A 27327-nucleotide genomic window follows, 5' to 3' on the forward strand; every position below is an offset into this window, starting at 1 on the left:
AACTGGAAAGGGTGCAAAAAAACGTTTAAGAGGACATTACAAGTTCTTTTGGTTACCGAGACTGGATAAGCTGAGACATTTTTCCATGGAGCAAAGGTTGACGGGTGACCTTGTAGATTTTATAAAATGAGAGGCAGGGACAGGGTGAAGAATCACAGTGTATTCACCAAGTTGGGGGGGGGAATGCATGTGGGGAAAAACTAGGGGGGATTGGTTTAAAGTGAGCATTAAAGATTTAAGTGGGACCTGAGGGGAATCATTTTCACACAGGTGTAGTGTGTGTGCATATAGAACAAGCTCCCAGAGGAAGTGGCAGAGGTGGGTACGGTTGTGTATTTAATATTTCAATAATATTTGAGTAATTTTGTGTACATTGTTGATTACATGTTCTTGTTCATTTAAATAATTAATTATGGGTTATATGTAAAATATGTTAATTGCATACGACATCACACTAACATGTGATATGTGCACACCTCGCTTAAAAGTAAATGCAAACTAGACACATATTCCCGGACTCAGTAACCTTCCTTGAATTAATTTAATGTTTAAAAGTTACAAAACATAACATTGGCAAAGAGGTACTTTTTAAAACAAACTCCGAGATGGCTATCAACTTGTTAAAGTGGAGCAAGGCGTTTGTACTAAAACAAAATGCTACGAGGATCGGTCAAGTTTAAAAGAAACAGCCCAGCACATGGAGAGATGGTTGAGTTTAAAAGAAAAGCAGCCAGCACATGTCCTTCAGAAGAGAAGACATTATCAAGTTTTTTTTAAAGAAAACTCAGAAAACAGAAGAATTCAGGATTCATAAAGAGTGAATACTGTCTGATAATAATAATTTAAAAAGTAGAAATAGCTGGCTACAACAAAAAGATTGATGAGTTCGAGTACACAGGGGGCAATTGGCACATGTATACTGAACTATTGAAACAGTATTTTGAAGCAAATGTAATAACCAACGAGAAGTGAGTGCCAATTTTGCTAAGTACATTGGGTTTAAATGCGTACAGTTTGCTTTGAAGTTTGAGGCTCCAGCCGAACCACCAGAAATTAGATTTGTTGCTATTGTAAAAGTGATACAGAAACACTTAGAACCAAGGTGTTCCATGGTTGCAGAACAGTTTGGGTTTCAGAAACGGAATCAAAAAGGAGGAGAGTCCATTTCAGCGCACATGGCTGAATTGAGGAGATTGTCCAAGCATTGTCAGTTCAGTGATGGGCTTAATGATACGCTGAGAGATTGTTTAGTTTGTGGAATCTTATAAGAAAGCATTCAAAAAATCTCCTAACTGAAGCACAACTTACTTTTAAAAAAAGCTGTTGAAATATAAGTATAAGCAGCATTCAGAGATGTAGCTGAGTTGCAGTCAGAAATGAAAGCTAGTATGTTTAAAATTGCAATGTCTGAACAGAAACTGGCCTGGCTGAACAAACTGTCACCGCTGTGGCAAGGGCTCACATACACCAGACCAATATGGGTCTGCCAGGATCTGTGGTGATTTTAAGGTTACTACCAATCCAGTACGAGAAGTAAATTAATACCCTCTGCTAGGAGAGAGGATATCCTTGCAAACCTTTCTGGAGGAAAACACTTTTCACCAAAGTGGACTAAACTGAGGCCTACTTGCAAGTGGAGATGGAAAAAGAGTCCAAAATGTTTCACACCATAAACACTCATCAAGTGCTTTATCGATATAATAGGCTTATTTTTGGAGTGACATCTGCGCCTGCACTCTGGCATCCATGTGAGTCTCCTGGGTGTAGTTGATAAGGAAGCAGTGGCCTGAAACTCTGACTAGTGGTCTGAGATAGATCGGCAGATGGAGCAGCCTGCCATGCTCTGTGTAGGATGCCAACTTGTCCAGAAGATGCCAAGAGCAGCACCCCTCCATCCCTGGGAATGGCCTGCATTGTCCTGGCAGAGGGTTCATGTGGATTTTGCTGAATATTAATGGGCACAACTTTCTTGCTAGTTCCCAACGGCCTCCACTACAGTCTTGCACCCTGTTGATGTGTTGAGAAACGTCTTCGCTAGAACTGGTGTTCCAGAACACTTAGTTGGTGACAATGGAGCACAGTTTGCAGGGAAGCAGTTTCAATCATTGCTAAAAATGAATGGAATAAGGCATATATATATATGTTTTGAAGTTACATAATATAACAAGTACTATTACAAATTTAAAAAGACATTTGGACAGTAACATGGATAGGAAAGACTTAGAGTACTGTGGGCCAAACATGGGCAAATGGGATGAGCTCAGTTAGGCAAGTGGATCAGCATGGACAAGTTGGGCAGTAGGCCCTGTTTTCTGTTTAATTTATCTATCCACTTTCCAATATGAAAGAGGAGTATGTGATGTAATATTTCAATGTATTATTTTCTTTTGTGTTCTCTCATTTTTATTTTCCATAGTAGATTTTAAATTTATAATATAAATTCCAAACCATCAAGAGGTAAGTGTTTTACACAGTGAATGGTGAATGCATGGGACACTCTGCCAGGGGTGGTGGTAGAGGCAGGTACATGAGGGACATTTGAGAAACTCTTAGATAGGTACATGGATGAAAAAAAAATGGAGGGCTATGTAGGAGGAAGGGTTTGATTGATCTTCGATTAGGTTAAAAGATCAGCACTACATTGTGGGCCAACAAGCCTGCACTGTGCTATAATGTTCTATCTTTGATGTTCAATCAAAATAAAAACTCGATTGTGCCTATACTAGAAATTCCTTGAGTTCACGTTTCACTCCGCACTTTCCCATTATCTTTCTCCATCTGTACAGTTTAATTTGGCCTCTCAGACTCGCTCCATTACTCAGTAGGATCTGGCCAAATCTAATTTTGACTTCAGTTTCACTTTCCTGCTCGTTCCCCTTAACTTTTAACTCGGTTATAAAATCTGTCCATCTCACGCTTTAATATATTCATAGCTTTCGCCTCCACATCTCTCAGGGTCAGAGTATTCCAAAGGTTCATGACCCCATCAGGGAAGAAGTTCCTTATGTGTCGTAAGTGGACATCGTTTTACTTTGAAACCCAGGTTCTAAATTACTCCTTGATCGAAAACATCCTCTCAGCATTTACAGTTCTGTGCAAAAGCCTTAGGCACATATATATATATATATATATATATATATATATATATATATATATATAGCTAGGGTACTCAAGACTTTTGCACAGTACTCTATTTGTCAAAGTGGAGTGGTGAGCCAGCTTGTAAATCTGGTGGGAGCCAAGGATGTTGGGAATGGCAAGGGTGGAGTGCCGTGGGAGGGGTGTCGAACAGATGGCAGAGAAAGAGTGCTGGGGCATGGGTGCAGACACACCCAGCACTGAGACACCAGGCAATGTCATTTGACTCCAAAAAAAACGGTTTATTGATCATTACAGAATGTCTGTCTGGTGCTTCCCACTCCCTCCCCTCTTCCTCCCCCATTTTCCATGATTCCCCTCTCCCTGCCTTCCCACTCTCAGTCCACAATAAAGAGCCATATCAGAATAGGTTTATCATCACTCATATTTATGTGACAAAATTTGTCTTTTTCTTTGCAGTAGCAGTACAATGCAATGCATAAATCTACTACAGTACGGTGCAAAAGTCTACACCCTAGCTATATATATGTGTGCCTAAGAGTTGCAAAGTCTTGTCAAGACCCCGCAGTATCTTATACGTCGTATACGATCATCTTTCAATCTTCTCATCCTTACCGAGAGTAAGTCTGAACTGCTCAACCAGCCTTCATCCTAGGAATCAACGCAGTGACGTTTTTCTGCACTGCATCTGTTGTACTTTACCTCTGAAGGAAAGAAGGAGCAAAGATTATACCCAGTACTCCAGGTGCAGTCTCAAGCAAGCCCTGCACAGTGTCACCAGTGCTTACTGACCTTCATGCTCCAAACCCTTGCAACAAAGGGTCAAAATTCCTTTTGCTTTCCTCATTCCTTTCCAGACCTGCAAGCTCACCCTCTCTTTTAGTACATGAGAACATCCAGATCCCTGATTTATTCTTGTCGTGTCTCCGGCTTTGCTCCTCTTTGTCTCTGTCCTTCCAGCCAAACCAGATAAACCTGCTTCACGCTTAAAGCGTTTGATTGTTTATTTATTCTAAAACTTCAACTCTCTTTCAAATTGTAATGTTTCACCTTCCATAATCTCACCTCCCTGCCTGTCCTGTGTCTGCTGTCTGATTTCTGGCTTAACCTGATCAGGCAGTTGTGTTTCTTTCCACTGTTTCCTGATTCAGCAAATTTCTGCAGACTTAATGGTGCTCTAGGTAGATTCCAAGCAACCATTCTGCAGAAATTGAAAGTCAGTGTCCTGATCCTTTTTCTGTTTTTACAACTTTACCCCCTCAAGGTTCCATTTATTCTCTGACTTGGAGCATCTGCTCCTCTTTGTTATCTTCCTCAGTGGGGAATTGCCCAGTATTGATCAGACCTACAGTAAAATCTGCAGTGACCTCTCTAGCCAGCCTGTTCATTTTCTATCTACGAATGTGGTAACCTGTGACATAAAGGCCATCTGTCAATACTCTGAATAAATAGGTTTGAACATGTCATCTGAGAATGCCCACCCAACTTTATAAACAGGCTCAAGTTTCAGTAACAAAAACTGAAACTATGAGAAGCAGGACTAGCAGCATCTGTGAAATGTTCAGATCAAACACTCTCCATTAGAATTGAGAGAGGGAGAACAAGTTTGTTTTGAGTTTTAGATACAGACAGGAAGGATTGGTCAGGACAAAAGAGTATCTCTGATCAGGTGGGACCATGGTTGCCGTGGTAATAATCTGTTGATGAGGTTAGCTGGTGATAGGTTAATGATGGCGCTTAGAGAATTATGTCATGTGCAGTAATTCTGTGCTAAAAGTTCACTTGAATTGGTTACCAGCTGGAAGCTGGTGAATAATGCACAATTGGTTTATATATATAATGTCCTTGTACCTTGTGTGGCAGTTAATAAATGCAACAAAGAAACTTATTTCTGATGTCCAGAGCTACACTTGCCAAAAAATTCAATGGCACAGCCCCATCATTTTCAGTAAATTGAATATACATCTTCAAAGAGCGGAGCCTTAAGAAGGCAGCGTCCATCATGAAGGATCCCCACCACTCAGGACATGTCCCCTTCTCACTGTTACCATCGGGAAGGAGGTACAGAAACCTGACGGCACACACTCAGCGATTCAGGAACACCTTCTTCCCCTCTGCCATCCAATTCCTAGATGGACACTGAACCCATGAACACTACCTCACTACTTTTTGTATTTCTGTTATTTTGCACTGCTTACTTTAACTTAACTATTTAATAGACACACACATATATACTTAATGTCACTCAGTTCTTTCTCTATATATCATATATTTCACTGTAAAGTTAACATATTTTGCGATAAGTGCTGATGGTATTAAATCTGATTCTGATTGAACATCCATTTAGAGAGGAATACATCACATTCACAAGGATTTCCTAATGAAATCTATATTTCCTTATGAAATAAAAGGTGGATGTTCAACCATCACAGAGCAATCTATTTCCCCACCAATGACCTTGTTTACCCCTGTTCTACACATCCCAAATTCTACTACTTACCCATATACTGGGGGATATTTACAGAAGCCCCTTCACCTCCCGGCCCACGTGAACTTGAGATGTGGGTGAGAACGGGAGCACCCAGGGAAGCCCACACAGTCACAAGGAGAATCTGCAAACTCCACACAAACAGGGCTAGAGATCAGGATTTTGAGACAGCAGCTCTTCCAAGTGTACCACCAAGCCATCCCTGAGCTAGTCAAATCATGACTTCCACGTGCAGAGCATTGATATTCCTGATGGAGCAGAGTGGGGGACCAAGGACACAAATTCCTGTATGTACCTGTTGTAGTTCGTTCTCTGGATAATATGGTCTTAATCTCTTACCTTCAAGTTTGATGAACAACACCCTAATTTCAGGTAAACCTTTCATCAGACTGCTGGAAAATGATGCTAGAGAGGCAGTAATGGGGGACAAAGAAATGGCAGATGAACTTAGTAAGTATTTTGTGTTAGTCTTCATTATGGAGGGCACCAGTAGAATGCCAGAATTTCGAAAGCGTTGGGGGCAGAAGCTGCTGTTACTAAGGAGAAGGTGCTTGAGAAGCTGAAAGGTCACCTGGACCAGACAGACTACACCCCAGGGTTCTGAAAGAGGTGGCTGAAGAGATTTGTGGAGGCATAACTAGTGGTCTTTCAGGAATCACTAGCTTCCGGAGGACTGGAAAATTGCAAATGCCACTCCACTATTTAAGCGAGGGAGGAAAAAGACAAGAAATTGTAGGCCAATTAGCCTAAATTCAGTGGTTGGGAAGATGTTGAGGTCTATTATTAAGGTTTCGGGGTACTTGGAGGCACATGATAAAATAGGCCAAGGTCAGCATGGTTTCCATAAGGGGAAATCTTGCCTGACAAATCTGTTGGAATTCTTTGAGAAAGTAACAAACAGAATAGACAAAGGGGAATCAGTAGAGGCTCTGTACTTGAATTTTCAAAAGGCCTTTGACAAGGTGCCTCGTCAAAAAAGACTGCTAAACAAGATGAGAGCCCATCGTGTCACAGGAAAGGTACCAGCATGGATAGAAGATCGGCTGACTGGCAGGAGGCAGTTACAGGGGGCCTTTCCTGGTTCACTACCACTGACTATTGGTGTTCCACAGGCGTCTGTGTCGGAACTGCTTCTTTACACATTATACAGTATGTCAGTAACTTGGACTACGGAATTGATGACTTTGTGGCCAAGTTCGTGGACGATACAAAGATGGGTTGAGGGGCTGGTAGTGTAGAGGAAGAAGAGAGGATGTAGAAGGACTTAAACAGGTTAAGAGAATAGGCAAAGAAGTGGCAGATGGAATATAGTGTTGGGAAGTGTATGGTCAAGCACTTAGGTAGAAGAAATAAAAGCGTAGACTATTTTTTAAGTGGAGAGACACTTCAGGGATCAAAGATGCAAATACTTTTGTGTCTTTGAACTTGATTCCCAAAAGGTTAAGCAGTAGGTTCAGTTAGTGGTGAGGAAGGTAAATACAATGTTAGCATTCATTTCAAGAAGTCTACATGATGAAAACAAGGATGGAATGCTGAGGCTTTATAAAGCACTGGTGAGGCCTCACTGGAGTATTTTAAGCAGCCTTGGGCCCTTTATTGAAGAAGGAATGTGCTAGCTTTGGAGAGGGACTAGAACAGGTTCATGAGAATGGTCATGGGAATGAAAGGGTTAATGTATAAGGAGTGTTAGAGTGTCTGGGCCTATACTCCCTGGAGTTTAGAAGGGGATCTCACTGAAACCTATCAAGTATTGAAAGGCCTAGATAGAGTGAATGTGGAGAGGATGTTTCCTATAGTGAGGGAGTGTAGGACCAGAGGGCACAGCTTCAAAATGGAAGGATGTCACTTTAGAACAGAGATAAGGAAGAATCTCTTTAGCCAGAGGGGGGTGAATCTGTGGAACTCATTGCCACAGAAAGTTTTGGAGGCCAAGTCATTGGGTGTATTTAAAGTGGAGGTTGATATCTTCTTGATTTGTAAGGGTGCAAAGGTTATGAGGAGAAGGCAGGAGAATGGGGTTGAGAGGGATAATAAATCAGCCATGATGGAATAGTGAGCAGACTCGATGGGCTGAATGGCCTAATTACTGTTCCTGTGTCCTTTGGTTTTTCCGTCTGCCATCACTGTCTTTCATCATTTTAGCCTAGTTTTTATCTTAGTCTGGTGTGCTAGGCATGTCTGTTAGCAACGCATTACACAGACAAATCAGCATAACCTGACTGCTACATTGCCACGTTTGATTTCACCCTATCAGAGATATTTCCTTTGTCCTACCCAAACACCCCCACATTTTGCACTGCTGGAAACTTATTTGCTTTCTCTCTATCTCAGTCCTGAGAGTGTTCAGCCTGAAATACTAACTGGCTCTCCTTTCACACGTGCTGCCTGACCAGCTGGATATTCCCAGCACTCTATTTGGTTTTATTTCTGAGGCCAGTCGGGGTATGGGAGGGAAGATTCTTTGGTCAGAGGGCAGTGGTGGTTGAGTCCTCTACTGGAGCTTGACATCAGCGTCTCTACCGGGCTGATACCTCTGTTCTTGTGTGTGGGGTTTGTTCAAGCTCATTACTTGCTGAAAGCACCTTAAGGTTGCCAAGAGTCTGCACTGTAAACGGCAATCCAAGGTAGTTTTCTGTTACTGTAGAACTCTAGGACTTTGTTTTAGTCGGGCGATTGTATCCAGTTGAGTAAGAAACATCCCTCTCAAAACAGGACTGTTGGCAGGCCTAAGTGGGGGTACATCCTGCTCAGGACAGGGAGAACCCCACCATGAGTGAGGCAGCACTTGCAGGAATTGGGGTGACACTGTCATGGGTTGTTGGGAGCAGAGGCACCTAAAGAATTCCACAGCCTGAAATTAAACTTGGAGAGGAGGCAGCACTAAGTTAAGAATAAGGATCTTTCGTGGGCCTGCAGCTTCTTTGGAATAACTCTGAATTTGTGGCACAACTTAACCGTTGTTAATAGTCAGTGTATTGACATATTCCTAACATCTGGAAATCTGTCCTGGCCTTCCTTTAGATTGCAGCATACATTCCCAGCAGTTCCCCATATTGGCCCTGATATTTATTCCAAAAAAATCCTGTAATTATATAGCTTGATGTCACACCCATTTATCCACTGCCAAAGGTACGATGAATAAAACAAGTTCCATTGCAAGTAATTCCTGCTGGAATTTGATTACACTCTTTGAGATAAGAAATGTGATTCCTTCCTGATATTATTTTTATCCCTCAGCTGAAGAAGGAAAGTATCATTTCTGCCTTTATAACTACTTTATCAGCTCAAGATGCTGTCTTCAGTAATCCTTTAATGTGTAAATCAAGGTCTGCAATACCTTCATGCAGCAGTACAGCATGGGATGAGGTCCGCTGGCTCATGATATCTGTGCTGTCTGTGATGCCACATGATCGACTGTAATGTCCACCAATTCCATGCTTGTTCAAATGCCTGTTTAAATCCCTTCCAAATGTTTGTATTGTTTTTGCTTCTACCACTTGCCCAGGCAGCATGTTCCAGCACCTACCTCTATATAAATACATTTGTCTCATACATCACCTTTATATGTTCCCTTCTCACCTAAATCTATATTCTCTAGTACTTTCCCACTTTGGGAAAAGGGCTCCCAACTATCTATCCCATCTTAAATGTTATGCACTTCTGTCAGGTCCTTTCTCAGTCGCCAGCACTCCAGAGCAAACACTCCAAATTTGTTCAACCTCCTGTAGCTAATCCTCTCTAATCCAGGCACTATTCTGGTGATTCTCTTCTGCACCCTCCCCAAAGCATCCACATTCTTCCTGATCAGCCCACAGCACTCCAAATGTGGCCTGATCAAAGTTTTACACTGACTTCCTGTTTTTATTCTCAGCACCACAGCTGATGAAGACAGGCATGCTGTACTCCTTCTTTGCCACCCTATTTGTGTTGCTACTTTTAAAGAAAAATAGATTAACTTCCCAAGATCATCTATACATTAGTATTCCTATAGTTCCTACTTTTTACTGTATTCTTTCCTCTTACATATGACTTCAAATTGCAACACTTCACACTTGTCTGGATTAAATTCCATCTGCCATTTCTCTGCCCGTGTTTCCAACCGATCTGAATCCTTTGACAGCCTTCCTCACTATTGACAACTCTATCCCCCACCATCCGCAACAAGTGGGACTTGCCCGTGGCCAAACATTTTAATTCCAATTCCCATTCCCATTCCGACATGTCAGTCCGTGGCCTTCCCTTGTGCCAAAATGAGGCCATCCTTAGGATGGAGGAGCAACATCTTATATTCTGTCTGGGTGCCCTCCAATCTGATGGCATGAATATTGGTTTCTCCTTCCTGTAAACAAATCTCCACCCTGCCCTTTCCTCTATTCCCCACTCAGACCTTTTATTTCCTCTCACCTGTCTATTACTTCCCCCTGGGTCCCTTCCTCTTTCCCTTTCTGCTATGGTCCACACATATCTCCATCTGATTCCTTCTTCTCTGACCCTTGACCTTTCCCACCCACCTGGCTTCATCTATCACCTTCCAGCTAGCCTCTTTCCCCTCCCCTCACCTTTTTATTCAGCATCTTCCCACTTCTTTCTCAGTCCTGAAGAAGGACTTGGGCCTGAAACTTCGACAATGCATTCATTTCCGTAGCTGCTGCCTGACCTGAGTTCACCCAGCATTTTGTGTGTGTTGCTTTGGATTTGCAGTATCTGAAGACTTTCTCATGTTTGCAATTTTTGTTTTGTCTGCAAACTTGCTTATTAGCCCACCTCCATTTTCATTTGAATAATTTGTATGTATATTATATATCAAACAACCAAAGTCTGTTCACCGAATCCTGTGGAATATCAGTGATCACAGACTTCCATTCAGAGAAACATCCCTCTATCACTACCCCCTGTCTGCTGTGGCTTAGTCAACCACAATATCCTTTGACCTCCATGGTGCTTTGGACCTATTGGTGTCAGCTTTCATTCTCATGAAAAGATGTTGGCGCTGAGTTCTTGTTATTCCATTTTTGAATCATTCTCGCCTGTCAAGTAGCTGCACCCAATCCACTTTTGCCAGGTTCTGATTTACCATATTAAAATCAGCCTTTCTCCAATTCAGGACAATAATTTGGGACCTCTCTTTGCTCTACATTATAACTAACTTGAAATTTACAGCTATGGTCACGATTGCAAAATGTCCTTTCACAGACAGTCCCACTGTTTGTCTGGCTACATTTCCAAAGACTAACCTTGGTACTGCACCTTCCCCAATTGAAAGTCCCCATACTAGTGTAAAATTATACACTTGATTCACTTTAGAAATTCCTCCCCTTCAGAGCCTTTCATAGTAAAGCAGCCCCATTTAATATTGAGGAGTTTGAAATACCTGGCTATTGTTCCCAAATATTTTGACAATTCTCTGTGATTTGCCTTCATCTATCTAGTGCTGAGTGTTTGGACATCGATACTATTCACCCCAGTCATCACTTTCTTTCAGTTTCAACAGTTATTTCAATGCCGAATTTTCACAGATGAGATGCAGTTGAGGGTTAACCTGAAGTCCAAAATGAAAACCCAGTTGTTTGGTAAAATATAGTTTTAAGCAATGTGTAAGGCAGATGTGGGAAGAGATGCAGGATCCAACTGTAATCTGAGACAACAGCTTCTTACAAAGGCCTTAGTAACTGGCACAAAATGTGCATTGATTTTTCTTCTCTGTCTTATAATTAATCTCAAAACTGCACAACAGAAACTACATTTGTAAGCATGGCAACAAACAACAGGAATTCTGCAGATGCTGGAAATTCAAGCAACACACATCAAAGTTGCTGGTGAACGCAGCAGGCCAGGCAGCATCTGTAGGAAGAGGTGCAGTCGACGTTTCAGGCCGAGACCCTTCGTCAGGACTAACTGAAGGAACAGTGAGTAAGGGATTTGAAAGTTGGAGGGGGAGAGGGTGATCCAAAATGATAGGAGAAGACAGGAGGGGGAGGGATGGAGCCAAGAGCTGGACAGGTGATAGGCAAAAGGGATAAGAGAGGATCATGGGACAGGAGGTCCGGGAAGAAAGACAAGTGGGGGGGGGGGGACCCAGAGGATGGGCAAGAGGTATATTCAGAGGGAGAGAGGGAGAAAAAGGAGAGTGAGAGAAAGAATGTGTGCATAAAAATAAGTAACAGATGGGGTACGAGGGGGAGGTGGGGCCTTAGCGGAAGTTAGAGAAGTCGATGTTCATGCCATCAGGTTGGAGGCTACCCAGACGGAATATAAGGTGTTGTTCCTCCAACCTGAGTGTGGCTCAGGTTGTGAGCCTCCTCTACTGTAAAGATGAAGCCACACTCAGGTTGGAGGAACAACACCTTATATTCCGTCTGGGTAGCCTCCAACCTGATGGCATGAACATCGACTTCTCTAACTTCCGCTAAGGCCCCACCTCCCCCTCGTACCCCATCTGTTACTTATTTTTATGCACACATTCTTTCTCTCACTCTCCTTTTTCTCCCTCTGTCCCTCTGAATATACCCCTTGCCCATCCTCTGGGTTCCCCGCCCCTTGTCTTTCTCCCTAGGCCTCCTGTCCCATGATCCTCTCGTATCCCCTTTTGCCTATCACCTGTCCAGCTCTTGGCTCCATCCCTCCCCCTCCTGTCTTCTCCTATCATTTTGGATCTCCCCCTCCCCCTCCAACTTTCAAATCCCTTACTCACTCTTCCTTCAGTTAGTCCTGACGAAGGGTCTCGGCCTGAAACGTCGACTGCACCTCTTCCTACAGATGCTGCCTGGCCTGCTGCGTTCACCAGCAACTTTGACGTGTGTTGCTTGTAAGCATGGCTACAGTTTTACTGCATTAAACTTAAAGCCAAGAAATTAAACAAGAGATATTCGGATGGTTAATGGATGTTTAACCAGGGATAGTCGGTGGAGGTGAATCAGTGGAATTTGTTGCCACAGGCAGCCGGGGAGGCCAAGTCATTGGGTATATTTAAGGTGAGGTTGATAGATTATTGATTAGTCAGGGCATCAAGAGATATGGGGAGAAGGTAGGAGATTGGGGCTGAGAGGAAAATGGATGAAATGGCAGAGCAGACTTGATGGGCCAAATGGCCTAATTCTCCTATGTCTTGTGGTCTTAAACAGCAGCAGGACTGGTCAATGTGTTTCAGTACAACCTTTAATGTCACAAAGCACTTGGCATCAGTGTAATCATACTCCGACAGACCCCTGAGACATGTAAGATGAGTGACCTGGAGCTTCGAAGAGACCATTTCAGAAGAGGAAAGTGGAGTTTATAGAGTATCTGACATTAGGACTAAGTAATTAAAGACATCACAGGTGCTGGGGGTGGTGGGGGGGGGAAGAAAGGGAAACCTCTGTTGAGAAGAGGTGCACAGATGATGGGGTAGTGTGGATTAGAGGGAAAGAGGAGGGTGAGATAAGTGATGGAGGGAGGAGAGATAAGGGATGGAGGAAGGTGAGTCAAGGGATGGAGGAAGGTGAATCGAGAGATGGGGAGGATGAGACGAGGGATGGGAAGGGTGAGACGAGGGGTGGAGGAAGATGAATCGAGGGATGGGGAGGGAGAGACGAGGGTTGGGAGAAGGTGAGATGAGGGGGATGGGGAAGGTTAGGTGAGGGATGGAGGAAGGTGAGACCAGGGTTAGGTATAAACATGAGGCTGATTGTTGTAAATTGGGCACAGAGCCAGTGTGGGCCAGTAAACACAAGGGCGATGAGAGACGGGAATCCGAGAATCTGCATGTGATGCAAATCTGAAAGAAAAGTAGAAAATGATGGAAACACTCAGCAGGTCAGGCAGCATCAGTGGGGAGAGAACATTAACCAAATGACTCTTTCCCTAAACACCACCCAACCTGCAGAGTGTTTTCTGCTGTCATCATGTAGGGTAAAGAGACATGGTGTGAGCAGAAATTGTGAAACAGAGATTGAATAAAATAGGTGGTGGAAGATAAATAGTCAATCAAACAAGATTGGAGGAGTTAATCCTGGAGGTTATTAATATGGATGAGGTTTACAGTGATGGAAAAAAGGAGGCAGGAGATATCAAAGGATAAGTCGTCATGTATAACAGATGGATTTCATTGTAACTCCGATCAACAGCAGCATATGGACAGAACATGTGTTACAGGATATACCTTTAGCTGCGAAATAACTACCACTCCGGATTAGACCAAGCCACATGAACTTAATAGAAAAAGAAGCAAGCAGTAAATGAATAAATCCTTTCACTTATTTGATTGTTTATGAAATCTAAAGTCTGCTGCTTATGAAACTAAAAATTCCAATTCGGAGACATTAATAAGTTGCTGAGTGCCAGCATTTCCTCCCAAAACTGAACTGTACATGGTGTCCAGATGTGCACCACGTCTGATCCTGCTGACAGAGAGAAGGGCACATCTGGTTGGGTTTCTCTCAGTGATTTATTTTCTTGGGAAATTATTTGTGAGCCACCTTTCCTGCGATTTAGCCAGCTGAGCTGGTTGTATGGTTTTTGACTATCAACGGATTGCTCTGAAATGAGGAGTGTGCTCTCAATAAGCATTTACATAACACCATTAATGTAATACGGTTCCCAGGTGCTTCTCCATGCTTTATCAGACCACGCAAGGAGATATTAAGATGGCTTGGCCACGAAGGTAGTCTTTAAGGAAGAATGAGAGAGAGGAGAGAGAGCAGCTTAAACAAGGAACTTGGGAATGAATGACAACTGAATGTACAGCCAACATGAGTTGTGCAATTAAAATCATTGTGCAGGAGGGTAAAGCTTTTCCTCTTCCCCTTCCCTCTTCTTCTATTCCCCATTCAAGCCTCTCACCTTATCCCCTCGTCTGCCTATCACCTCCCCCTGTGCCCCTCCTTCTTCCATGATCCACTCCTCCTCTCCTGTCAGATTCCTTCTTCTCCTGACCATTACCTTTCCCAGCCACCGGACTTCACCAATCACCTTCCAGCTTATCCTCCTTCCCCTTCCCCCACTTTTTTACTCTGGCACCTTCCCCGTTCCTTTCCAGTCCTGATGAAGGGTCTCAGCACGAAACGTTGACAGTTTGTTCATTTTCATCAATGCTGCCTGGCCTGCTGCCTCCTGCAGCATCGTGGGTGTGTTGTTCTGAAAGTGAGGATGTGCAATGTTCTGGAGGATTGTAATGGTGAAGGTGGTTAGAAAGCAAAAGAGCAGTGAGGGCACAAAGGGAACTGAAAGCAGAATGAAAACTTCTGAATTTGAGGGGATCAGGATCTGGAATCAAAGGAGTTCAGGGAGCAGAGGATGATGGGTGCATAGAGCTCGGCATGAGCTAGGAGATGGCAGAGGGACTTAGAGAAGCTCAAGGGTGCAAAGACTAGTGGTTGGGCCAAGTAGAAATGGGCTGCTTTGTCAGTATGTATTAATGTGGAAACTTCCTGCTGAGTTTCTGCACCAGAGTGATGGAGCTCCAATGGGCTCAGTTTGCAAGCTGAAGACTGTTAGGTGAGAAAATTGTCTCTTCTTTATCGCGCAACGTGCATCTCCCAGTGCCTCACTTCCAATTTAATTGCATCACTCCTTCAGCACAGATCAACAGTTAACAACAACTGACGGGGGTCAGCTTTAATAACTTATGAATAGTGCCCAGCAATTGCCTAAGAGCTTTTGCGGATATGCAAAAGGCGAGGAATTATGCATGATTTACTAATTTTGGAGGAGGATGAGTCAATATTAAGCTCCAAGCAAAGTTGCCGACTGTCAATTTCCAAAGAAAGCCTTTAGTTAGAGCAAGGAAGCTTGGTGTGAGGTTGGAGCGTTAATTTTGGACGAGTTCCATTGATATTGCTAACTCCTCTCTGCTTAGGCAAATTTGGCTGGATGACTTAGAGGTGGGGTATGTTATTGCTGGACCAAAGCCTTATTATTCCCGCTGGGTGTGGAGACTATTCATTACCCTGAACTGAAGTGATTTGTGCTTTCCTTTTGTGTGCAGTTTGGATAGATGAATGTTTTTTAATTATTTCCCCCACCACCAGCACCCCACCCATCCCCAATCTCTCTGAGAATGTTGCTCACCACGTGCAACAAATCGTAACTATCAGGGACATGAAGGCTCACCCCTTGAAGATGAAATATTTTGCTGTGGCAGCCCATACTGAAAAAGAGTGAAGCTTGTTTAAAGTGGGGTTTGCTGAAGACACAGCAACCTTTGAACCCAGCACTGTGAAAACCACCCAGGTTATGTCAGAGGTCAGATGCCATAGCAACCAGGGCAAGCTGCACTAAGGTTTGCAATTTTGCTTCTTCCTCTGTGAATGAAGGAAAGACACTAAACAGGCCCAGAAACACAGGAATATGGCAATGGGTCTATACTATTTGGCCACCAATAACCATGGCAACCACCTCTTTTACCGGGCCCATGGATCTGAAAGACCTCATTTACATATTTTTGGATCACAAAATCAGTTTGTAGGTGACTAGTTTTGTCCATCTGCTTTTTATTAATTTGCTGTAGTGTAGATTTTAATGTTAGTTTTCATCTGGGGCATCTGACAGGGGATTCAGCAAGGAGCGTAAATGAGAAGGAAAACTGACTTCAATGATAATGATGACTTGGACCTTGTTCAAAGTAAAGGGAGAGTGTTCCAGAAATGTCATCAATACAACATATTTGTCAGCTTTAAATTTTTTAAACCCAGTTTATAGGTAATCAAGCATTGTACATTCAGCAGGGACATGCATTTTTAAAAATCTGATGATACATCTACTTGTTCAAGCATTCAAAGAATAACTTAAAGTTGCTGCACAAATCTTTCACATTGGCCTCATCCCCACAGGCTCCCGCCATCGGAGGGGTTGCAGACAAGACAGCTGACTGAGGTTGTTCAGAAAGTCTCGGGCAGGAGGGTAGAGAGAAGGAGAGGCGGAGAGAATAGAATCATGAGGGGAAGTGGGTGGTGAATGATTAGGAGAAAGGAATTAATAGGCACAGCTCAGGTAAAAGGGTATGGTGAGTGGGAGAGCAAACCCAGCAAACAAGCAAATTCCATCTTACCAGTTTCCTGAATAACAGTGCTAAAGTTGCAGTCAGTGAGTATTTTGTTAAATGGATTTTGACACATCCACCATAAAAATAGCTTCGCTGTCTCTGCGTAGGCCGATCGGATCACTGGGAGGTGAAAGGAATGTCGTGAGGAATAACACAAGGAGGGGGTACTACAGGGAGCAGGTATCCTGAGCAGAGTATCACAAAGAGACAGTCTGTCAGGGGAAATGGCTTCACAGGGGGAGAGAGTATTTTGGGAGGAGAGGAGCACTGCAGGGAAGAGAATCACAAGGAAGGACTATCACGGGGAGAGTGTGCCGCAGAGAAAGAAAATATTGCCAGGAGGGCATATCACAGGGAGACAAATTGTTAGCGCAGAGAAAGCAATTAAGAAGCCAAATGGTCTTCAGTGCAAGTGGATTCAGGTACAGGAGCAAAGGTGTCTAGCCACAATTGTTCTGGGTGTCTCAAAACAACACCTGCAATGTCATGGGTAGTTTCCCCCTTTTCTAGGAAATAATATACTTGCCATGGAGGGAGTGGGGCAATAGTTCATCAGGCTGATTCCAGAGACGGCAGGACTGTTGTGTGAAGAGATATCTGGGAAAGACATTCAGCACTGAGATGGAGAAATTCCTGTGGAACATGTGGAATTCTCCATCACAGAAGACACTGGAGGCCAAGCCACAGAATGTATTTGAGAAGGAGGTGAATAGATTTCTAGACAAAAACATTAAGGGCTTTAGGGAGAGAAGGGGAACACATAAGGGTCTGTGGAAATATATAGAATATGATTTCGACATACAGCAGTGGCTGTGGTCACAGTAAATATTGGATCAGGTTTAAAGTGCCAGATGTCCCTTGCCTGCTCTTGTTTTCAGTGTTTCTCTGCTTGTTAAATTTTGCAAGTATAAGCAGTTCAGTTGATTCCATGAAGTTATTTCCTTTAAAGATGACACAGTGAAGTGTATTTTTCTGTGAGCACGCTTCAGAACTGAGTGTGTGACATGATGTGACTGAAGACTGCTGTTTCCGTGCACTGGTTCAGTTCAGATCTGCTGCTTTCTGCTGATTCTCGCTCATTCTGATTGCTGACACAGATATGTGATACACATTTACATAAACTAGCAGCATCTGCAGAGAATGTTAGTCCAGATTGATAATGATTTATTGATCTAAAAGGTCAGAATTGAAATATTAACTTGGTTTCTCCCTCTCCAAATGCTGCCTGACCTTCAGAGTAACCCAGCATATTCTGTTTTTACTTCAGAATATCAAATAACCGCAATATTTTTCTGGTGTCTAAGCCTTGACTTTGCCTTGGAGTGGGTGTAGGGGAGGGCAAGGGAATGATTAAATCCCAGGTCTGATCTATAGGATCCATGAGTCTGTGAGAGTCAAAAATGCTTTGCTGTTACCAAGGCAGAAATGGTCAATAGGATTCTGCCCCAAATAGTTTGAAATCTGACAGCATTTATGAAGCTTTAGTTAGTTTCCTCTGTTTTCTTTTAGATATGCAGAAATCCAATCCCATTTTTCAGCCATTGTGATTTAGCACCAAACTTATTGATCCATAGATGTCTTTGAGAAATTGATGGTGTTAACACTGTACTAAAGGAAACATGTTTACCTATTTACAGGTGAATGCAACAAGGCAGGAAAGCAAACTTACAGAGGAATGTGACCAGCTGATTGAAATCATTCAACAACGAAGACAAGTCATTAGCACACAAATCAAGGAGGGCAAGGTAAGAGCCAGATCATGACTAATGATTAGGAACAGGTGTAGATCTCAAAGCACTTTGAGTCTGATCTGTCATTCATTGAGATCATGGCTGATCTTCTACCTCGGTCCCAATTTCCAGCATTTCTACATCTCTTGATTGCACTAATGCTCAGAAAACATTAATCCCAGGGCATTGAATGAATACCGCAACTCAGCATCCACAACTATCTAGGATAGGGAATTTCAGGTGCTTACCACCTATCGAAAGAAGAAATCTCTCCTTCTTTCAATCTTAAATGAACTGTTGTTCATTCTCAAACTGTGACCCTTAGTCCTAAGCTCCTCAGCCAGATGAAACCCAGCCTGAAAAGCCCTTTAAGAATTTGGTGAGTTTTGATCAGACCTCTTATTCTTCTGAACTTTAGTGAATACAGTACCTGTTCATTCTATTCACTCCTCATAGCAGACCTGCTATCCCTGGAACCAGTCTCGTAATTCTCAGAACCAGAATCAGGTTTCTTATCACTGACTTATGTCATGAAATATCTACTTTTGTGACAGCGGTACAGTGCAAGGCATGAAAAATATTAGCATTATTTACAATAAATAAATAAGCAAGCAAACAAACAAGTGAATGAATGGTTACTACAAAAGAGGAATAGTGACCAGTGTTGATGGTTTCATCAACAGTTCAGAAATCTGAAGGTGGAGGGGAAGTTGCTGTTTCTAAACTGTTGGGTGTGCATCTTCAGGCTCCTGTACTTCCTCCCTGGTGGTAGCCATGAGAAGAGGGAATGTCCTGTGTGGTGAGGGTCCTTAATGGTGGATGGCACCTTCTTGAAGCGTTTCCTTTTGAAGGCGTCCTCGTTGGTGGAGAGCCTTGCGCCTGTGGTGGACCTGGGTTGATCAACAACCCACTGGAGCACCTTTCAGTCCTGTGCATTAGGAACCTCCATGCCAGGTGGTGGTGCAACCTGTCGGGATGGTCTCCACAACGCACCCACAGAAATTTGCTAGAGTCTTCAGTGACCTGCCTAATGAACTGTAGACACTGCATGCCTTCTTCACGATTGCATCATTGCGTAGGTCCCGGGGTATATCCTCTAAGATGTTGATGCTCAGGAATTTGAAACTGCTGACCCCGCAATGAGAACTGGTGTGTGTTCTCCCTTAATGGAATCTGCAATTAATTCCTTGATCTCGTTGACGTTGAGTGCAAAGTTCTTGTTGCGACACCATTCAACCAGTTTTTCGCCCCTATATGCCTCCTTGTCACCATCTGAGGGTCTGCCAATAACTGGTGCCATAAACAAGTTTATGGACGGCACTTGAGCTGTGCCTAGCCACTTAGTCATAAGTGTAGAGAGAGTAGAGCAGTGGGCTAAGCACTCATCCTCGAGGTGTGCCTGTGTTTATTGTCACAATCAGATGCTATTACTGATCTGCACTGACTATGGTCACTCGATGAGGAAGCCAGGAATTCAGTTGCAGAGGCCCAGGCTTTGAAGCTTGTTGATCAGCATGGATGGAATGATGGTGATGGAGTGGGAGGTCCTCAGTGGATGAGAGCACTGGTATACAGGTGGAAACACCACATATTCAAAGGGTATAGGGAGAAGCAGGCTGACTGAGGGTGCCCAGTACCAAGTGGGAGGAAACCGTTGGGTAGCCCCCTCCTGTGACCTTGTGTGGGTCAGCAGCCTAGGCTGGGAACTCAGACATTCTCACTGCCACTGGCACTCAGCAGACTGACAACAGGAAACAAGTTGTAGGTTCACTAACCTAAGCCTAATCAGTGGAAAGCAATATGATAATGTAGCACAAGAGCAGATCCCTCAGCAAGAAGTGAAAGCTTGGGGCTGATGTTTACAGTATATGCAGGAAGACAGTGTATCTGAGGTTCTGATGAGTGCACAGCTCCGACCACTCAGATTGATAATTCAGTAATTATTTACCACATGTGGCTACTATGGATGGATGATTTCCTGATATTGATGAATTAGAGGGTGAAAGGTTAAGATGATTATTAGAGCAGAGGTTGTTCAGCTGCTGTTTGATTAAGGCTGATGCATATTTCAGCTCCATCTCCCCATCATTACTCCAAATCCAGCAAATTCCTTACCCAGCAAAGGCAGACACAAAAATTACATATGATACACAGCCTTTTTGGGGGAGGGACTGTTTCAGATTAGCACTTCCCGTTCTGGCTGGAATGAAGTAGAATATACCTCCAGATGCTGGATGGGGCGTTCGATGGGCTTGCTATGCAGAATGTGGAAAGCAGGTTTCTGAGGGACAACTTCAGCTTTTCCCAGATGTGAAAGATTTGTGCAGCTGACTTTCCAGGCTAAAGGCTATTTGGGGAGACAGAAAGTGAACCACGGCGGACCAATCACTTTGCTGAAATCACTCGGATGCACTGACACACGAGCCGGGCACATTTTCTTTGCCACGGGTAATAAGTTTTGAGCTGGGCTCCTCTCAGAATCTTTAATCAATGCCATCAAATTATTATTATTCTGTCAGCAGGCTAATGAGGGATTTCCTGAACTTGCACCTTGGAACTGAGTTCACATAGTTCCCTGCTGCAACACCTCCCTCCCTGCCCGTGGTTCCAGAGATGGGAACAGGAAGGAAGGAAATAGCTGTTGCCCAAAGGAATTGAGCAGATGCACAACTGAGAGCAATTCCAGAGAGCCACAGTATTCCCACTACAAAGCAGCCTGTGGTGGAAATTATTTGACTGAAAGAGGCTATATACTGCAATTTCTGGGTGAGAGGGTATAAGTAATGTGGATTTTTCTCTGGGTCTTTTGTTTGCTGTCAGTTGCTTCCCACATCACAATATAAGAGCCCACATGCATCATATTACCTGTATCAAGGCACTATAAGGCCATGAGTATGTAAAGGTATCTGTCATACAAACTTGACACTATGTCTATTTTAAAGGGACACATCAGTCACAATATTGCCACAGGTGCCTGTGTTCATCACACAGTACAGAGACAGGGCCTTTATCCTACTTTGTCAATGCTAACAATCAAGCACTTATACCAAGTGCTTTATACCAGCCACACCACAAATCTACTGGAGCCTGCTGCCTCTACTCTACCTGTCCAGACCACTATGTTGACCTTCACGGTTTAAAGCCTTCCCTAACTGTTGTCATGAGGAACTCACATCACCGTTCTCCCCTCCCAACCTCCCTCCAGGTCTCATCAAGATCCAGTGACTCTGAGCTTATGGGATTGGTCTGTGCCTGGGGTTTGGGAGAGTAAATGATTTCAAATGCAAAAAGAGGTTTTTGAAATTGAAGCTCCCCATCAGGAAGAAAAGCAGAAAGCTAGCTCCGAAAATCCTTCGCCAGTAGTTACTGAGGGGCCAAGCACCCACCCCCATTTACATACCTACAATTTTATCTCCAGTTCCCCCTTGGAATCACCAAGCAATCAGAGTGAGCTTTTGGAGCAACCTCTAGTCCTGGTGGGGAAGGTGTGCAAGGAGATGGAGTTGGATGTTGTGGCCCAGAAGGCTGGAAGCCCAAGGCTCACCCACTAGGAAGCAAAAGGGAATTAAAATCCTACCTTCCTAGGCTTCTCTGCCCCTTGATCCAGTTCCTAATGATGTGGTAAGAGGAGCAAGGCACATTGTCACCTGTTTCTGTGTCAGCACAACAAAGAAGATCTGCATCATCCCTACTCCCTCACATTTTCCCCAGTTCCGAAAGGAAGTACATTATTGAATCTGCTTCCATCGCCCTTCCTTGGTTAAGATAATGTGCCATGGATAAAGATTTCTGTCCACCCTGCCCTGCCTGAACAAAAAAACGGGCAAAGTTGTGTGTGTGTGTGTGTGTGTGTGTGTGTGTGTGTGTGTGTGTATATATATGTGTGTGTGTGTGTGTGTGTGTATATATATATGTGTGTGTGTGTGTGTGTGTGTGTGTGTGTGTGTGTGTGTGTGTGTGTGTGTGTGTGTGTGTGTGTATATATATGTGTGTGTGTGTGTGTGTGTGTATATATATATGTGTGTGTGTGTGTGTGTGTGTATATATATATGTGTGTGTGTGTGTGTGTGTGTGTGTGTGTGTGTGTGTGTGTGTGTGTGTGTGTGTGTGTGTGTATGTGTGTGTGTGTGTGTGTGTGTGTGTGTGTGTGTGTGTGTGTGTGTGTGTGTGTGTGTGTGTGTGTGTGTGTGTGTGTGTGTGTGTGTGTGTGTGTGTGTGTGTGTGTGTGTGTGTGTGTGTGTGTGTGTGTGTGTGTGTGTGTGTGTGTGTATATATATGTGTGTGTGTGTGTGTGTGTGTATATATATGTGTGTGTGTGTGTGTGTGTGTGTGTGTGTGTGTGTGTGTGTGTGTGTGTGTGTGTGTATATATATGTGTGTGTGTGTGTGTGTGTGTGTGTGTGTGTGTGTGTGTGTGTGTGTGTGTGTGTGTGTGTGTGTGTGTGTGTGTGTGTGTGTGTGTGTGTGTGTGTGTGTGTGTGTGTGTGTGTGTGTGTGTGTGTGTGTGTGTGTGTGTGTGTGTGTGTGTGTGTGTGTGTGTGTGTGTGTGTGTGTGTGTGTGTGTGTGTGTGTGTGTGTGTGTGTGTGTGTGTGTGTGTGTGTGTGTGTGTATATATATGTGTGTGTGTGTGTGTGTGTGTGTGTGTGCATCTGTGTTTGTATGTGCGTGCATGCAGTACCCCACATCCTTTGCGTGAGATCTTTTTTTTGTTTCCTTGAAGGTTGTACGACTGCGGAAACTGGCCCAGCAGATCGCCAACTGCAAGCAGTCTATTGAACGATCCGGGTCGCTCATCACTCAGGCAGAGCAAACGCTGAAGGAGAACGACCACGCTCGCTTCTTGCAGACGGCTAAAAATATCTCTGAAAGGTAAGAGGGTACAGCACCAGTCATTTGTGATATGACTTCTAATGACTGGTGACTGACTGGTACCTCGCAGGTTTGCAGTGTCTGCTGTACTCCTGTTATTGTTGCCAGAAGAACCTCACACCTTTCATTTTAAATCTTTATCATCGATATAAAGAATATGATCTTGTTGAGTGTCGGTGCTGGAAGGATTTCACTTTCTAGGTTAGTGCTACCTCCCCTTGCCCTTATGGATATTTGGAGAGTTCCCAAGTTATGATTGGGTTCCCTCCCTGAGAACTGCCCTTAACCCAAATTTTTTGTGTCCAAAATCAAGGAAAAGAGTGTGTGGGATTGTGTGTCAGAAACAGTTGTGACAGGAGACCAGGCACACACAGTGAGAATGGCTGTCATCCACTCTCACTGAACAAGTGAATGAGCATTCCCAGCTCTGCTCAGCACCACCAAGATGTGGAAATTTCATTATCCAACATGTAGAGATTTGCTCAAGTCTCCGGTGACATACCAAATCTCCTCAAACTCATAGTGAAGTACAGCCAGTGACGTGCCTTCCTCAGGGTTGCATCAATATGTTGGGCCCAGGATAGCTTATCTGCGATGTTGACACCGAGGAACGTAAATCTGCTCACCCTTTCCAACGCTGACCCTTCAAAGAGGACTGGTGCGTGCCATCCCAACTGCCCCTCCTGAAGTCCACAATTAATTCCTTCGTTTTGCTGACATCGAGCGCAAGATTTTTGTTGTGACACCACTCAACCAGCTGACCTCACTCTTGAGATTCTGCTAACAACAGTGGTGTTGTTGGCGGATTTGAAATTGAAGTGGCTATCTTAGTCTTTCTGCCAGAGATAACCCAAATTAAGCAGGTGCCTAGCTGTGCTGAAGGTTACAGAGGATGGAAGGTGGGAAGTTGCACAAACAAGGGAAAATCTGTGGATGCCGGAAATCCAGAGCAACACACACAAAATGCTGGAGGAACTCAGCGAGCCAAGCAGCATCTACGGAAGGTGGGAAGTTGGCTATACTTAAGGCAATGACATTGCAACATCTAATGAACTAGTGCCAGGACAGAGATTATCGATGTCATAGAGGTGGAAGTTCCCACTCTAGGTGACTATCTGTGAGCAGAACATCAGCTTAGGGGCAGTGAATGGTTTGGTTTCAGCCTCAGATAGTTGCCAAGGGCTGTGCTTGGGGTCAGTGACCAGGGAGAGAGATTTGCAGCAGGCCTGAAAAAAATTAGCTTTTGTGTTCCAGATATTTAATTGGAGCAATTTCCTCCACATCAAGATGTTAGGGAAGCAGTGTGACAGATCAGAGAAAGTGGAGAGGCTGAGGGGGCTGGGAGCTGGTGAGGTGGGAAGGCTGGTTGCTTCCAGCATACTTGAGGGAAACTAATGCTGATGCTTTAGCCCAGGGTGAGAAATGTGAAACTTCTAAGATTTGAAAGACTCCATATGGGGCAGCATCTGCAGGAGAAGCAGATGACTAAAAATCAAAAAAACTGCAGCTGCCGTAAATCTGAGATAAAAATAGAAAATGCTGGAAACACTTCAGCAGGTCTGGCAGCATCTGCTGTACTTGGATAGTTTGGCATGAAACTGGAGAACTGAATTACCTCTTTCAAACCAACCTTGAAACTGGAGAACTGAATTACCTCTTTCAAACCAACCTGCCTACCCTCCACCCAGCTTGAAGATAAAGAAAATTTAAACAACTGTTTCTCTTTTGAGAAACAAGTGGTTAAATTTTCTAAACTCCTACTGCAATATTTTCCAATTTGAAATTGAAAGACATTTTCATCCCTGTGATCTGATTCCCAGAACTCCACCTGCTGTTCATTATCAGCTATTGGAGAATGGAGCTATCTCAAATCTATTTGGCAGAGAGGGTTTGTATTAATGCAAGTTAAGTGTTCAGCCATCTTACTGCCAGCCCCATCTCCTTATTTCACAAACAACATCATTACAGATTGCATTCAAATGGAGCTGCAGAAAGATAACGAAAGGCACTCTTGTGGATTTCTGGAAGGACTAACACATTCCCTGGGAACTTTTGTCTCAGTTGCAGAATGCTGATCTGTGGGCCAGATTTATCTGTGCTCAGCCCCTACTCCAGTCTGAGCTGATACCTTAATGGAGTGTGGTTGTTGGAGCTGATATTTTTCCCTCAACCAGTACCAGTTGACTAAAATCTAGATGGCAAGACTGATGTATGAAGAGAGTTGGGTAGTTAGACATCTTCTCTCTTGACTAAGGAGAATGTCATAGCAACTATGAACAACTCTAACAGGACTAGATGTAGCAGGACATTGCAAATTGCTGGAGAGGCCAGAATGAGTCTGTATAAAGCTTTAGTTAGAGTCCATTTGGAGTACTGTGTTCATTTCTGGTCACCTCATTACAGGAAGGATATGGATACTATAGAAAGAGTGCAGAGGAGATTCATAAGGATGTTGCCTGGATTGGAGAGCATGCCTTATGAGAATAGGTTGAATGAACTTGGCCTTTTCTCCTTAGAGCAACGGAAGATGAGAGGTGACCTGATAGAGGTGCATAAGATGATGAGAGGCATTGACCGTGTGGATAGTCGGAGGCTTTTTCCCAGAGCTGAAATGGCTAGTACGAGAGGGCACAGTTTTAGGGGGGATGTCAGAGGTAAGTTTTTCACACACTGAACAGTGGGTGCGTGGAATGCACTGCCAGCGACGTGGTGGAGGTGGATACAATAGAGTCTTTTAAGAGACTCTTAGATTGGTACATGGAGCTTAGAGGAAAAGCAGTAGGGAAATTCTATGCAGTTTCGAGAGTAGGTTACATGGTCAGCACAACATTGTGGGCCGAAGGGCCTGTAATGTGCTGTAGATTTCTATGTTTCTTTAACGAGGGTCACAGACTCAGGCCACAGGGTATCTATTTTAGAATGGAGATCGTGAGAAGCTCCTTCATCCAGTGGAGAGTGAAAGACAGACGGTGGAAAAGACCAAGTCATTGAACATGTTCCAGGAGGAGGTAGATGCAAACTTTAGTTCTAAACAGATCAAGGGATTTGGTGAGAAGGTAGGAACTAAGTGGATGATCTACCGTGAACACAGTGAATGGTAGAGCAGAGACGAAGGACTGAATAGCCTTCTCCAGTTCTCTCTTCTGTGTTCAAAACAGGGAAAATTTAGTCATTTGCTTTAGCTCCCAGATCACCTCATCTGCAGTCTCTTGTGTATGCTTTCAGCTGTGCAGTCTTGACCTGCTACGCAGTGACATTGCATCAGCATTAACAGATGTGTAAGCATTAATCCAGACTTTAACTTCCTAATTAAACTTCTTACTGTTGAGTTGAAGACACTCCCTGAGCTGATGTGTGTGTGAGGATTGCAGCTGCTGTGGGTTAAAGGGGGAGACTGACCAGTCACTCCTGTTCCACCAGTACCTGTTGGTGCTTTTTTAGGAGCTGCCTCATGGTTTTGGTGATGCCTAACTGTGGAGTTACTGTTGAGTTTAGTGCTGAGCTCAGACAGTGCTAGAGAGTGGGCCAAACGGTTGGTGCAGACTTGGGAAATAACGAGGAAGTGAGTGGGGCTGGAAGTGGGGAGGGGGGGGGGTTGAAATGCTGTAGTATATGGAAGCTGCAGCACAGCAGTTGGCTTAGATAGGGGGACTTCTGATCCAGAGTCATGAGTTCAAATCCCACTGGGGAAGCTAGGAACGTAAATTAAGTACTCTGGAATTAAAAAGTTGGCACAAATGCAATTCCATAGCCTCTTCCACTGTCGTGATGTGGCCACACTTAGATTGGAGGAACAACACCTTGCATTCCGTTTGGTAGCCTCCAACCTGATGGCATGAATATCGATTTCTCAAACTTCTGGTAATGCCGCCCCCCCCCCCCCCAACTTCAGTATCTCCTTTTCCCTCTCTCACTTTATCTCCTTGCCTGCCCATCGCCTCCCTCTGGTGCTCCTCCCCCCTTTTCTTTCTTTCATGGTCTTCTGTCTCTTTCACCAATCAACTTCCAAGTTTTTTACTTCGTCCCTCCCCCTCCAGGTTTCACCTATCACCTTGTGTTTCTCTCTCCCCCCCCCCCAACACCTTTTAAATCTACTCCTCAGCTTTTTTTCTCCAGTCCTGCCA

General features: G+C 43.9%; 1 protein-coding gene across 3 annotated transcripts in view; it reads left to right on the forward strand.

Moving 5' to 3' along the window:
- The window catches only part of LOC134348141 (E3 ubiquitin-protein ligase Midline-1), a 429310-nt gene that overhangs the window by 366674 nt on the left and 35309 nt on the right, over positions 1-27327 (forward strand). For all 3 annotated transcript variants that reach the window (XM_063051087.1, XM_063051086.1, XM_063051085.1), the window contains exons 4-5: positions 18242-18349; positions 23055-23203. In XM_063051087.1, the coding sequence (XP_062907157.1) occupies positions 18242-18349; positions 23055-23203 (257 nt within the window). The remainder of the gene's footprint in view (positions 1-18241; positions 18350-23054; positions 23204-27327) is intronic.

Source organism: Mobula hypostoma, chromosome 6 (genome assembly GCF_963921235.1).
Source record: "Mobula hypostoma chromosome 6, sMobHyp1.1, whole genome shotgun sequence".
NCBI classification, from domain to species: Eukaryota; Metazoa; Chordata; class Chondrichthyes; order Myliobatiformes; family Myliobatidae; genus Mobula; species Mobula hypostoma.